The sequence below is a fragment of the Epinephelus moara genome, chromosome 4 (assembly GCF_006386435.1).
Source record: "Epinephelus moara isolate mb chromosome 4, YSFRI_EMoa_1.0, whole genome shotgun sequence".
Lineage (NCBI taxonomy): Eukaryota > Metazoa > Chordata > Actinopteri > Perciformes > Serranidae > Epinephelus > Epinephelus moara.
In genome coordinates, this window is record NC_065509.1 from 8,006,484 (window position 1) to 8,021,568 (window position 15,085).

General features: G+C 40.5%; 1 protein-coding gene across 2 annotated transcripts in view; it reads right to left on the reverse strand.

Annotated features, from left to right (window-relative positions):
- Positions 1 to 829: 829 nt before the first annotated feature.
- LOC126389071 (F-BAR and double SH3 domains protein 1-like) overlaps positions 830 to 15,085 on the reverse strand; it is a 35,883-nt gene continuing 21,627 nt past the window's right edge. For both annotated transcript variants that reach the window (XM_050042507.1, XM_050042506.1), the window contains 9 exons: positions 12,282 to 12,437; positions 10,182 to 10,310; positions 8,793 to 8,876; positions 5,416 to 5,560; positions 5,153 to 5,253; positions 2,752 to 2,865; positions 2,503 to 2,653; positions 2,344 to 2,399; positions 830 to 1,718 (listed from right to left, as the gene is read on the reverse strand). In XM_050042507.1, the coding sequence (XP_049898464.1) occupies positions 1,668 to 1,718; positions 2,344 to 2,399; positions 2,503 to 2,653; positions 2,752 to 2,865; positions 5,153 to 5,253; positions 5,416 to 5,560; positions 8,793 to 8,876; positions 10,182 to 10,310; positions 12,282 to 12,437 (987 nt within the window). In that variant the 3' untranslated portion in view covers positions 830 to 1,667. The remainder of the gene's footprint in view (positions 1,719 to 2,343; positions 2,400 to 2,502; positions 2,654 to 2,751; positions 2,866 to 5,152; positions 5,254 to 5,415; positions 5,561 to 8,792; positions 8,877 to 10,181; positions 10,311 to 12,281; positions 12,438 to 15,085) is intronic.

The window sequence follows — 15,085 nt, forward strand, 5'->3', positions numbered from 1 at the left end:
CCCTGTGTCAGTGTGGGTTTTGTCCGGGTACTCCAGCTTCCTCCCGCAGTCCAAAGACATGCAGATTGGGGAAAGGTTAATTGGTGACTAAATTGTCCATAGGTGTGAATGTTGTCTGTCTCTACGTGCGCCTCTCGCCCAATGTCAGCTGGGATAGGCTCCAGCCCTCCCGTGACCCTCAAGAGGATAAGCAGTAAGAAAAAGGATGGATGGATGGATGACTGTATATACATGCAGGAGTAATACGACCCCATATCACGTTATCTGGGTGTGTTAGTCTGACTTTGAGAAATTTGATTTGGTACAATTTCAGTCCAACTAACATGTTTAAATATTGTTTACTTGTGACCTTTGGCAATTGTTCTATTAGCTCTTTGGTTTAACTGTGTACTTTAGTGATGCAGGACGAGGCTGTTCAGCAGAGAGTGAGGGCTTTGTGAATATAGTTTGTGTTCAGGTCTTCATCGTGCCTTTATCCTGTGAGATTTAATTTCAAGTTGATATCATGAATAATGATCTGATCTTGAAAATTAACAATTTCATTTAGTTATCTTCACAGAAATGAATGAAAGGCTAAGATTTGGCCTGCTGTGAATAATTTAAATCAGTTTTCTTAAACCCCTTAAAATCAAGAAGGACCTGTGAAGCTTTGGTGACCCCTAGCGGGGGTCAGGTCAGGATTCACAGGTTGGGGACCAGCACTTTAGAAGCAACATTAGTAAAGCAGGTTAAATGGCAGCCAGCACAGCAGGTAAACATGAAACAGTGCAGTTCAAACTCAAAACAATATGCTTAACAATGTGTGATTTTCTTTGTAAATATTTCTTTATACTTTGTGGCTTTTAATTCATTGCTAAAACACTTTTCGAAAAATATTTAAAGAATACTACAGTGAAGAGAACATGTAGAACACATCAATTTACATCACAATAGTCTCATTTCTTTTACAAATAAAATATTACAATCTGCAGGTAGTGACTTCAACAGTAAACTTGCTAATCCAAATAAGCATGGTACAGTACAGTTACAGTACAATATGAGAATATAGGCTGTGTATGATTGTTTAAAAAAAAAAACACAATACAGACAGAGAGTTGTAGAAAAACGTTACTAAAAATAGGAAAGGAAAACAGGAAGCAGTACTCAGGGGAAATAATCTGCTCTGCTTTACACAAACTGCAGTTATTATGTTCACTATTTGGGTTCATTGTACAGTTTAGTAGTTGCTCTGTACTGTTGTTACGCATTGAATATAATATGAACTTAAATATATCACTTAGTCAAGGGTCATCATCAGTTTACTCAATGATAGAGCTCAGTTGCATGTAAAGAGACAGCTACACGCCACTTGACTTTTCGTATGCTACAATTGTAAATATTCATTATTTGTTTCCCAATATGAGATGTTTTAGAAATGAATTAGAATGCTGATTAAATATAAAAGTGTCACATGGAGGGTGGTTCAACGGATCTGAAGTAAAGTGACTGATTATGCTACTTGCTGTAAATTCACATCACCTTATAACTTATAAGCTGACTAATGGAAAAAACCTAACAAATACTGACAAACAAATACAAGTTGTTTATTTAATACTACAACAAAAGGCACAACAGTCATGTCTGAGTCATGTATTCTTCAATGTCATCTCAGTGACTCCAGTCTTATGTCAAGGCTGAGGTGAAGGCTTCTGTGTTGGAGGAGGAGGAGGTGCTCGACACTAAAACAGTACAGAGGGAGGAGAGAGATGTGTTGATTATCACTGATCCCTGTCAGTAAAAAGATCATTTCTACAATTACCTGTATATTTAACATTTACCAATCTTCATTTATCCATTTTAGGGATGCACTGATTGCAAAATTCTGGGCCCATACCAATGATTTTTGAATAACATTTTGGCTGATGGCCAGTACTGTCAACACAGATTTGTGGTTCACAATGTAGCATTATCAGGTAAATAATAGGGTGTGTCCCCTGATGTGCTGATGCTGAGTTTACTGTGTCCCTTGTCCCGATGGCATCCCAGGAAAGATCTCTGTTCATCCCAAATATGTTTGCTATTGTCCCCCAGATGATGGGATGTTGTTAGTCTCAAGTTCTGCTTTCTAGCCTGCGCAAAACTGATATGGCACAACAGAATAATATCGCCCATTGCCATTGGTGAATGCCATCTTATATACCAGACAGGCCGATGACAGGCCAACAATACGGGTGATACTGATACAGGTGTGTGGCCGATAAATCAGTGCATCCCTAACCATTTTGTTTTATCGAGGGCATTCTATGATATGCCCAAAACTATTCATAAATACACAGAATATTCTTTTGTTGAAAGGACACATACCGGTCTTAGTCGACCGCTAGAGAGATCTGGAGAATTGTGGCTGCTGCCTGCAGACTCTGATGGGACAACACACACACACTTAGCTATCTCATGTCGGAAATAGTGACATTAGTATGCAAGTGGAGGATGAGACAAAAACTCTGCTTTGACATTACTCACCTACTGAGTTGTCTGTGAGGTTTGGAGGAAAGACCTGCTGTTTATCCTCCGCACAGCCAGGGGGGGTAGCACTGAGTGCTGAACTACAGCCAGGGTCAGGAGAGGTTGGGATGGGGGGAGAGAAGGGAGGCATGGTTGGGGTGGGGAGAGGCTGGGTTGGGCAGAAGTCAGAGGGTAAGTGAGATAAAGCTTTGCTTTTAGTGTCATGTAATATTTTATTCATGAACCATTAAGGGAATACAGTCTCACCTCCTCATCTTCCCTTTCCTCCTCCTCCCCTTCATCATGGACGAGCTCCACCACCAATGATGGGAAGACACCAATCCGTCCATTCAGCTCTCCTTCCCAAAAGCCGTCATCCACCTGTCAAGCAAAACATTCACACAGGGATTGCAGTGGGATACATGAAATGAAAAGGTAACAACAGAAAAGATGGTGTGACAATAACCAAGTCCAGCACTACCTCATCAATCCATTTATGCCTTCCATAAAATAATCTAAACTCAAGGTCCACTTACTAGCTTTTTTTTTCAGAGCTTTCATCCACACCTCATGGCCTTCATCACAGAATAGAGTTTACTCAGTTGTAATCGTTCTGTCATGTGATGACAACTGAATTCCATCACAACTGGGAGCATACTTCGCTTGTAAAGATATTGAGATGTGGCTGAAAGCTCATTTTAATACTAGAGCCAGTAAAAACTATGAGAGAATATTACAATACAAATAATCACAATGAGCACGAAGTCATGCTGAGACTGATAAAAGTGGAGCCTGGTCTACAAACAGCAATTGATAGCTGAAGTAAACCCAAGCTGTGTTCCAAAAGTAACAAAACCATATTCAAAATTTCAATGATATTTGTAATTAAATAAATAACTTAAAAGCCTTGCTCAACAGTATGTTGTGTGGTTAACGATCTATAGCATGTCGTCTAAAGTGCATGGCACAAGTGCATTTAAGGCGTGTCCAACTCCACTTTTGCTGGCTAAACGGAGCATAATCTGGGTGCAATGTAAGACACAAGGGGCAAAGGGTTATATTTACTGCATTGCACTGTCTGCTGAGAGTAATGCAGTAAGAGCAGTAATGGCACTGCAGCAAATATGGTGGGACATTTGAGCACCAAAAATAAAAACTGCAGTTATAAACTTGAAAGAGGAAACAGAACTAAACTGTAGCTTCAGAAATTATCAGCAAAGTTATGCTGCTCCTTCTGCATAAATGTGCAGTGTCTCTCTCAATGAGGAGTCTGACAGGAGCTCTGCAGCTCTGCTCTCTGCTGCGTTCACATTTTCCTCATTAATGATGTATTATTTCACCCACCTGCAACCCATCCCCTCCCTGTGTGTGTAACAAGCAGAGTGAACACATGTTGTGAACCTATGTAGGCACATCTTATTATCTGAATAATGTGCCCTTTAAAAAGTAGGAAAAAACTGTGTCATTCTGACTTTAGACCAGGTTTTTGTTGGTAAGCGGCTCAATCGCTTTCTGCTGCCTCGATATAGCAATATGCCAACAATATGCCTGACTACACCTCATTTAAGACCTACACACCCATGGCCACATTGCCTGCTTGGGTGCTGGCTGTGAAATGTACCTGCATCGGTCAGAAAACTAGCAATGACAACTCTCTGTGCTGTGCACCGCTTTGCACTGGGTGTAAGATAAGATCCATATGTTTAGATAAGTAAGGTCTTTAAAACAAAATCTAATATTGTTGTTTATTCAAACTTTCGTATTTCGGAGGCCACTTCCAAACAGCATTTCCCATAAGCCCTAGCCATTGTTGGTAAAACGTTAAAACTCGACTAAAGAGGCAAATCCATCTGACACTGTCTGTTACAGCAGGACAGATAGGACTGAACAGTTTAGAGGTTTTCAGAGGAGATTTTAACTTCAAAAAGCACACCTCACACTTCACATGAACTCACTTCATATTGTCAGACAGACCCGATGAAAGAGATGCTGAGTGAGAGATTCAGTTGAGTTACAGAAGCTAGTGGAGCAGAAACGACCCTGAATGTAATCTATATGAGCAGATATTTGCATATGTATGCAGAATCTGTGGGCAATAGGACAAGCTTATGATATCAGAAGAGCTGGTTTCTCTTTGCAGTCCAAGTAGTACTGACCAATCAAGTTTGAGCGAGCTTTAAACAGTCTGTGTGGAGAGGTGGAACACACTGGCCGAAATGCAATATTAGAACCCATCAACTATTTACTGAGGAAAATTTAGCTTTATACCTTTTTTTAAATTCTTCTGCATTCATATACAGAAATCTGTTCGTAAACAATGAGAGCAGGAAACAATGACCAGCACAGAGAAGTGGGAGTCTTGGCCCAGTGGCTACACCACATCTCCAAAAATATGAGCTGTTACCACCTGAGGCTAAATTGTTGTCAGACCAGGAGCCATTGGGTTCTGAGATTTGCCCGGATGTGACACCATGACTTCAGCTCTCTATAAGCCTGACAGCTGAATCTGACGTGTCAGTGTAGCTTGATAAATCATTTTACAACTTTACAATTAAGTGGAGCATGATGGATTGTGGGATTATAGGGATTTGTTGTGTCCTCTTAGTTTAGGCAGCAGAAGACTGCATTTCTCTGATTCAGCCCTTACATTGGCATAGATAACACACACCTCTGCATGTCGACAGCGGATCAGGTGAATCAGTGCCCCCTCCTGGAAGGACAGCTCCTCTGCACTCTGGGCCTGGTAGGAGTACAGAGCTCTGGCTACACCTGACAAGGGATTCAAATCAAACTGGATTGTTAACAAACACACTCACATGACATCATCAGCTTATTATGAATCATTTATGCATACACATTACATGCTTACATGTGACTGTGTATCAAATACAACATGTAATTGATATATTCAGCTGTAACACACACACTGACCTCTGCTCCCTCCCCTGTCTTTATTCCCAGTAGATGACGTGGAGCTGAAAGAACTGTCCAGTTGAGCAGCATCCTCTGCTGGCAGACACAGGAACTGCACATAACGCTCAGGAACATACCCCACCTGACCACATGAGTTACACACCTGGACAGAGACAGGAACAGGTATTATAGAGACACAGGTGAGTCACTGGAAAATGTGCAAATAGACTACTGCACATCCAAAATAATTTCAAAATAAAAAAAAATATGTTTTCTTTTTCTTTAAAAAAAAAAAAAAAAAAATCTGTTGCTATGGGGCGTTCTATTGAGCTTCGCCTCTTGGGCCCTGTCCAAATACCCGCACTTGCGCCCTTGTGCCCCTTAATTGTGCGCTCCCGCTAAGGGGCTTAAGTGCGTAGGGTGTCCAAATTGTCTTCTGTTGTTATCAAGGTGCAAACCTGCGCCCTTAATGCACCCCTTCCGAAAGTGCGCATCAGACCTCACTTCGCTGAAGGATTTTACCCAGAATCCTCCGTAGTGTCGTGACGCCGTAACACTACACAACTGGCCGGTACAACTCACCATCTTCAAACGGTAACTGACGTATCCGCGAGTTAACTCCGACTTACAACAACCGTTAGACGAACATAACGTCTAACAACACGCTGTGTGGACTTAATAATACATGACAGGGCGTTAATAATGAAATAATATACAGTTTACAGTTGACCTGAGGTTTGTGTGACAGTCCACATCACTTTACAGTTTTGATTGTGTCTTTAATTATTATTATTTTATTACCGTATGTCTTTATAGTTTATTTTATATCACAATTTACCACAATTTATCCAAGCAAAAAACGTTTTAATAGTAATAACGGTAATCTAGGCTACGTTAACGGTAGAGTAAAAAAAGATGTTACAGCTAATATACACATTATTAACAGGTAAATTCAAGAGTAAAATTTAATTTAATTTACCTGTTGGTTGGGCATCAGCATCAATACTTGGATCTGATGTAGATGCCGCCTTCTCCTGCGGCTCCTAATCCTCCTCATCATTCGCTGATTGTATCTATTTATCATTTGCAGCAGCAGTGCTGCGAACAACGTTATTTCCTCTAACGGCATGTTTCATCTCCTAGGAGACGGACCAGCTGGACCCAAACGGAAGTGACGTGTATGCAACTGTCCCAATTCTCCTTTTTAAACAGCATTGATCCCTTGCGCACTTACGCCTCTAACTGCACTTTTGGCAAGTGCACTTCAGGGAAGACCTCAGGGCGCAAGTGCGGGTATTTGGACAGGGCCTATCTCTCCACTCCATTACACATTATATATATCTGGAAGATGACTGTTTGTGCTTCTTGTGAGCTTATGCACTCAGTGTGTCCGGTGCTTGGCACAGATATGGAAAGTCAGCAAACAGTGGTTGAGACCATTTGTAGACATCCTGGACCTGAAAGCTGTTCACCTCGCACTCTACCTGCTTCTGCCAGGATTGAGAGTTCACAATGCCATTGTCAGGACCAACGGCACAGTGACAGCAGCCTTCAATTCCTAGCTCCCCCATCTTATGCAAACTAGCATCTGCATATGCTATATCGTAGGCAACTGGACTTGCTTGCGTTTCTTGAAGACATTTCACCTCTCATCCAAGAAGCTTCTTCAGTTCAGTGGATGAGAGGCGAAACTTCTTCAAGAAACGTAAGCAAGTCCAGTTGCCTACGATATAGCACTTACGATTACCATGACTTGGATGACTGAGAATCTTCACTGACTAGCATCTGCATAGATCTGTGGTGGTGGGCTCAACCCCTCTTCTGCTTACTCAGAGCTGTGCATGTGCCAGAGCAGATCTTTGACAGAGGTGGTTGCTCCCACTATGGAGGGACTGGCTGTTTCAGGCAAGTGGGATCTTGTTCCAACCTTTCTTGTCAGGGCTGGCCCACATTGGTGGCCTAGCTCCTAAAAGGAACAGACTCCCAGTTTTAGGCTTACAGAACCTGAAGTCAGGACTATGCAAGAGGCTCTGGTACCTTCCACTTGAGCTGCCTACTTGTATCATTGGGAGTGTTGACTGCACTGTGTGGGGCTCATCAGGTGGATCCCCCCCTTACAGAACTGGACATCCTATCATTTCTGCAGATCCAGCTGGAAGCAGGGAATCAGCTGCTGCGAGGGATGGTGGCAGTAATTGAGGCAGTTTGTGGTCACTTTCCTCTCCTGAAAGAGGACAGGGGGTCGAGCAGCTCGGTCCATGCTGTGTCCATCAGGGCCTTAACACTCCCTCCTTCAGCGAGCGATTGCTGGGTGTGGCTCATTGATAGATGACTTGACCATGTGAGCTACATGCTCATTCACCACTATTTTAACAGTCAGCTTAGAGACTTGTGGGCTGACCTAAGTTGCCACTTTGTTGACAGATTTGGGCTTTGTGTCTTGCTGGGCCTTTATCTCCTTGGGTCAGTCTTGCGTCTTACAGACTAAATTTAGCAGCCCCTCTGCCTCTACGGCTTGGCCTTCGCTTCAGTGGGGCCTTGATCTGGTTGATGTGTAAATAGTGTGCATACTTTGTTGCTTGTTGTTTTGTGAACTCTGCTTGTGGGCTACACTGTCTCTTCACAGAGTGTCTTAAAGAGCTAGCACGTGCCAATGGAACATGTAACGGAGAGAGAGAGATATGATAGAGAGTCTGGTTAAATTGTTACCTTGGTTCTTTTAGAAAGGAGACTCTCCGGCTTCCAGGCCGCCCTGAGACATTTTCCAAACAAACAATCAGTGATTTCACACTAGCACGGGTTTCTTATAGGTAAATTGTAGGGCATGGCGAAGCATCCACATACCCTGACAGCAGGGGCTTCATTCCCCATACATGTGGAACACGTAACAGAGCAGGCTGTTCTCATGTACTGTTGGTAATGTTTTCCTGTGAAAAGTAATGCACCATATCCCAAATGATGCACCAGTAATTTGTGCATATTCCATGTATTTTGGCAGGCTGCGATCACGTGACCAATGCCCTGAGAGGAGTGATGATGGAAACTATCCCAAGTGGTCCAAGTGGAGGCAGGTTGGGACGTGGATGGGTCACAAAACACAAGACTTTCCCCTGGAGACTGGTGTTCAGAGCCGTATGAACTTTGAGTGAACTCATTTTAAGGTACGTCCTCACCATGTTTCTTTTCCTGAACCTAACCACAGTAACTTTACTTGCCTAAACCTAACCTCCGTAACTTTACATTAAATAAGCAACTTTATGCAAAGGATGTAACGTCATTTGTGTGGCGCTAATTCATAGGATATGATATGAAATGTTGTATAAGAATACACTGAGCAAGTGGAGAGATAGTCCCTTCACTCAGAGAACTATGGTTACATTATAACCAGACTTTACCTTCAGCCAGTCCTCCATGTCTCCATCTTCAATCACTTGAAGCTCCTCCCCTTCCATGATTGACAGCTCATCTGACTGGCTAGCCTACCGGAAGAAACATGTTTTTGCCATTATGAATTCTTCAAACATTATCCAACTGCAGTACTAAATATACACAGGAAATAACACTATCCATTGCCTTATGTAAGATCCGCTGATCTCTATATAAACTATATCTGATGTTGTTAAAAATGTAGAAAGTCATGCTAATCCTACTATGCACAGTTTTGACCTTATGTGAGATCCACTGATAACACAAACTGTGCATAGTAGGATTAGCATGACTTTCTACATTTTTAACAACATCAGATATAGTTTATATAGTCATTCTCTTCATATCTACTTAGACCCTGAGTTTTCAATAAGGGGTCCACAATCCCTAGGGGTCCTCAGAGTGACTGCAGAGGGGCTGCCAAATTATTGTTTGATAATTTAATTTAAGTTTTAACGTATTTTTTTTTGTTTTGTTTGTTTTCAAAAATACAAACATCAACATGAATCCAACATATTATTAGCAAACATAAATTCGCCTATTTATTTAAAAATGATAATAATCATTTACAGTACACAACATTAATGATAGGCTAACTGTTACCCATTGATCCTCATGCTGTCATGTGAGCTAGCTAATGCTAAATCACTGTGCTGCAGTTATGCATAAAGGCGAGGTGAACTAGTTAGCTAACATATATGTGCCATTGAAACATTTTGGCCAAGCTAGCTTTAGCTTTATTATTATTCCAAGTGTATTCTTGTGAGCCACAGAAGACTCTCAGTCTCGAATGTAACTTTTCGAGCTAACACATCTAGCCATGCTACAAGTCAGCAGCAGGCGAGAGCAAATGAGAGAAGACTGGGAAATATTTAGAGAATTATTTCAAGTGCAATTCAATTGTATGCAGTGGTTGTAGTACGAGCTGCCTGCTCTGCCTCTTTTTGAGCTAAGGGGTCCTTGGCCTAAAAAAACATTGAAGACCCCTGATTTAGAGAGATCAAACTACCAAACAGGACTTTAAAACTGCTTGCAGATGCTGATTTCAACACCTTCCTCTTACACCTTGTTGATTTTTCAGTGTGTGTTTCTCAACATTTTCTGTCCTGTCACTTCACTTTACTTCTCCAAATTGTCATAACCACTGCAATGAGAGAGTTGTCAAGTTTTCATGTTGACATTTTTGAGAATTGCGCTGTTTTTTTTGTTTTGTTTTTTCTTTTTCAAGCATGGAGGAAGTTCTAGTTGGGACTATGTGAAGCCCTCACCTCAAGATAAGAGAAGGTTTGCTGTAGTACATTTTCAGATGAAATAAATCTAACCTGTACGAGTACACATTTCATTAATGTGATGTCTACCTGATAGCTATAGATGACTCTGCAGGCGGCAGGGTAAATACACACTCCAGATGCTGACACTGGATCTGCAAAGATGTCTCCGTTCTCATCATCATAGTCCTCAAAGTCAGTCAGCTCAAACTCATCCTCCTAAAAAACACACAATAAACATATAGAGTGTGACATGAGTAGGCAAGGTATCTCACATATTTGTCTCAATACGGTTGATCCTCCAAATGTTACCCTGCTTTGTTCATTTTCTTTTATTAGGGGCTCACAGCCCATCTCGCTGGGCAATGTATGTTAGAATCTGATTTTGGACTGGATTTTGTTCTTTTAAATCTTTCAAGTTGTGAAGAAGACCTCATTTATCCTGAGGTGTAATGAAGGCTCCATTTTTAAGATGGTGTACATGTCAAGAAGAAATAAACTTCATAACTACATAATTTACTTTCAATACTTATGTACTTTTGATACTTACTCAAGTAATATTCTAACAATAAACCTTAACTTCTACCAAAGTCATTTTCTCTTAAGATATCCGTGTACCTCATCTACCACTGCTGTCCTGCTGTCACAAATACTCCCTTGAGCACCAAAGGTGGATTAATTCACCCATGAAAATAGTCCCCAGTAAATACACTATTTCTTGCTGTTTGAATAGCATTTACTAATAACTTTTTTAGGAAGTCACTGAGCCTTTCTTTAAAAAATGAAGCTATATATTTGTGAACCACGATTAAAGAGTCATAACTTTAGTAGGAACCAATCCGAATACTTTTATTGACAGTAAGATAAATACAGAATATTGTCAAGTGTATCAATTAAGTGCTCCTTTAAATCTATAAATCACAATATTGACAGACTATAATTCATATTTCTCTGAATATATGCCCTTATGTCTCTTACTGGTCTGAGAATTAAGATCAAAGTCGACAGGCAGGAGAACACTTTCCTGCTGAGCTCCTCATCTAAACTCCCATGTACAATTAGGGGAGTTATGTACAACATACATGTACAGCTGTGCAGGGCAACCATTAGTCTGGCAGGAAAAATGGGATCCCATGTGACCACATGATGATGATGATGATGATGATGATGATGGTGTTAAACAATGAAACCACCATTTTCATGACTTTGGCTTTCGACTGCATTATCAGATTGCCATCTATGCCAGTTAGAGTGATTGCCATTCATTTAATACACTTGCAGTTGGTTTAAGAGAATAAACTGCAATAAACTCAACCTAACCAAAAACAATTGAGAAACAAATATCAAAAATGACATTGCTATGAGCCTAAAATTTGTTATTTGCCTGTTTTCCAACAATAAAGAGTGGTCGCACCATGTCACTTTCTATTATTATTCCTGGTGTCATTATTATATGAAAATGTGGGTGTATTTGGCTTTGTATGTTGTCTGGTTAAGGAGTTATAAAAATCTGCATTTTTTTGCCACTCATAGATCAGTTAAAGATGGCCGCCAAAAGAGCCCCATAGGCCACAAGTTGACCTTTGCAACATGAAAAAATTCTAACAAGACATCATTAGTGTCCTAAAAAAACAGGTTAGGCATGTTACCCCCATTACCCATTTCTTTTGCTGGACTACATGTAGGGCTGAGCAATATATCATTATTTTATTAACACTGTGAGGCCAGATCTCGTCTAAGATTTTGGATATCGTAATATTTTAAATATTGTCTTTTCCTGGTTTTAAAGGCTGCATTACAAGTGATGTGATTTCCTGAACTTATCAGACTGTTCTGGCTATTCTATTTTTCACCCTTACCCATTTAGTCACTATATCTACATTACTGATGATTATTTATCATAAATCTCATTGTGTAATTTTTTTATGAAAGCACCAATATTCAATCCTGCAATATCAATATTAAGGTAAAAAACACTGTGATATTATCATATATTATATGATTTTCTCCATATCGCCCAGCCCTACAGCCATGTCACACTGGTGGAATGGAATGTGAAAAAATGTCCCAGGCCCTGATAGGTCAACCTCAGACCACTGAGGCATCAGAGCTCCCTAACGGCTCTCCATCTTTTCACTAAGAAACTCAAGGAGGTTAGTTTTGTGTGTGTGTGTTTGTGTGTTTGCATACTGAATAGTCCTCAGTGGACTTCCTCTGTTCACTGAGGCGCCTCTCTCTCTCCAGCTCCTCCTCTGCCTGGTTCATGGCGTTGTGAAGCCACAGTTCAGTTCCTGTGACACTGTCTGACAACAGAGCCAGACGGGCCTCTGCCTTCACCCTGCTAAGCTGAGACAGGAAGAAAACAAGACACTTGTTCTTACATTTTGACATATCAACTTAGCACCTGGTCCAGCATTACAGTATATGAACCCTTTACTTTTCTCCATTTTGGTGGTGAGGGTCTTTTCCAACTGTCCCCTCTCTGCTTTAGGGAAACATCTCTGCAGTCTATTTGTATCCAATTTTTATGTGAACTTTTATTCAGCTGAATAAAACCAAATAAATTAGTATGGTTACATTTAGCCTCTGTTTTTCCATTGGTTTAAGTCCCATTAATTCAGTGTGATTTACACTTCGGGTGATCTCTCTCTGAATTATCATAAATGTCTATAAGAAATCATAAAAAAAGAAGTTCCTTTTGACTGAAGTTAAATATAACGACAAAACTAAAAAATAACTGCACTGATGGATTAGGAGCTGCAGTGACTTTCTGAACCCATTCAGACGTTTTTCAACACCTCCCCACGACTGTCACAAAGTGGAAGCCACCATAAATTATTGACTTCAGAACACTTATTCAGGATATTTCCTTGCAGAAGTCAAAGAAAGTGACATTCTGTTTATGGTAAGTGGTTCAATGTTTTTTTTTATTCCTGCTTGTACTTTTTCTGACTGCCGGGGTACCATGTTAATGTGCACTTCAACTTGTTAACAACATCTACACTCTGCTCTGCTTTGAACTTTGACAGTTGATGTTTAAACTCTATGTGATGATGTATTTTACTGGTATATATGAAACAACTGCAAACAGATTTAAAAGAAACATCTTGGTTAATTTCTCCTGTGTCGGATCATAATCCTGCTGAAATATGGAAACATGTTGGTTTAGAAGCATGTATTGGTCATTTTTCATGGTTGAAAGTGTTGCTATACTCTTAACAGTCATGCCCCAGTTGCAAGTACTCCGCTATCATACATGTGGCTACATGCTAATGTCAGGAAAACATGTAATCTTGGTTGCCAATGTTGTTCATTTCTCCCTGATTTTGGATTATATTTCTGCTGGAAAATATCTGGTTATGTTTAGAAGCTTTTATAGGTAATTTTTGATTGATGATTAGGAAGTGCCACGATTTTCCATTATAGTCATTTCCCCAGGAATGAGCCCTAAATGAGTTAACGTTTTACCACTCACGGTTCCCTTGTCTCAAAGTCAATGGGTTTTTGTTAGATGCCTGAAATAAGGTCTGTGGTTAACACACTTAAAAGAGTTTCATGTTTTGTCCTACAAGATAAAAGACGTCATACAAAAAGTGGTTCCTAACAAGCGGCTAATTGAGACTCCAGGATGTTATTCCGTCAAACGCTTTATAGCCTTGTTGCGGTGGTGACATTAAGTCATGCGACCGTGGCGTAGTTTGTTTAAAGCCTGATGTTAGCTTTTTACTTCTGTTGATTGCATTTAAGCTTCATGAATGATAAAAGTGCTGTTCGGTTGTGAGTAAAACATGTAAGTATTGCCAATGTTTGTTTGCCACACTACTGGAAAAATTCCACAGGCTTTTTGAGGATGTGACTAGGAAAACACTTAGGCCTACATCTGCCTACAGAAAAACGTCATCCCTGGAGCACTCTATGACAGTGAGGTCATCAAGTACCATTCTGAGGTCATCATGTACCACTATGAAGTAATCAAGTTCCATTCTGAGGTCATCAAGTACCATTCTGATGTCATCAAGTACCATTCTGTGGTCATCAAGTTCCATTCTGAGGTCATCAAGAACCATTCTGAAGTCATCATGTTCCATTCTGAGGTCATCAAGTACCATTCTGAGGTCATCATGTACCATTCTGAGGTCATCAAGTTCCATTCTGAAGTCATCAAGTACCATTCTGAAGTTATCAAGTACCATTCTGAGGTCATCAAGTTCACTGTTGAGGTCATTAAGTACCATTCTGAGGTCATCAAGAACAATCCTGAAGTCATCAAGTACCATTCTGAGGTCATTAAGTACCATTCTGAAGTCATCAAGTACCATTCTGAAGTCATCAAGTACCATTCTGAGGTCATCAAGTACCATTCTGAAGTCATTAAGTACCATTCTGAAGTCATCAAGTTCCATTCTGAGGTCATCAAGTTCCATTCTGAGGTCATCAGGTACCATTCTGAGGTCATCAAGTACCATTCTGAGGTCATCAAGTACCATTCTGAAGTTATCATGTACCATTCTGATGTCATCAAGTACCATTCTGAGATCAAGTACTATACTGAGATCATCAAGTACCATTCTGAGGTCATCCAGTACCAACCTGAGGTCATCAAGTACCATTTTGAAGTCATCAAGTACCATTCCGAGGTCATCAAGTATCATTGTGAAGTCATCATGTACCATTCTGACATCATCAAGTGCCATTCTGAGGTCATCAAGTACCGTTCTGAGGTATTCAAGTTCCATTCTGAAGTTATCATGTACCATTCTGAGGTCATCAAGTACCATTTTGAAGTCATCAAGTACCATTCTGAGGTCATCAAGTATCATTCTGAAGTCATCATGTACCATTCTGATCTCATCAAGTACCATTCTGAAGTTATCAAGTACCATTCTGAAGTCATCAAGTTCCATTCTGAGGTCATCAAGTACCATTCTGAAGTCATCAAGTACCATTCTGAGGTCATCAAGTACCATTCTGAGGTCATCAAGTACCTTCTGAGG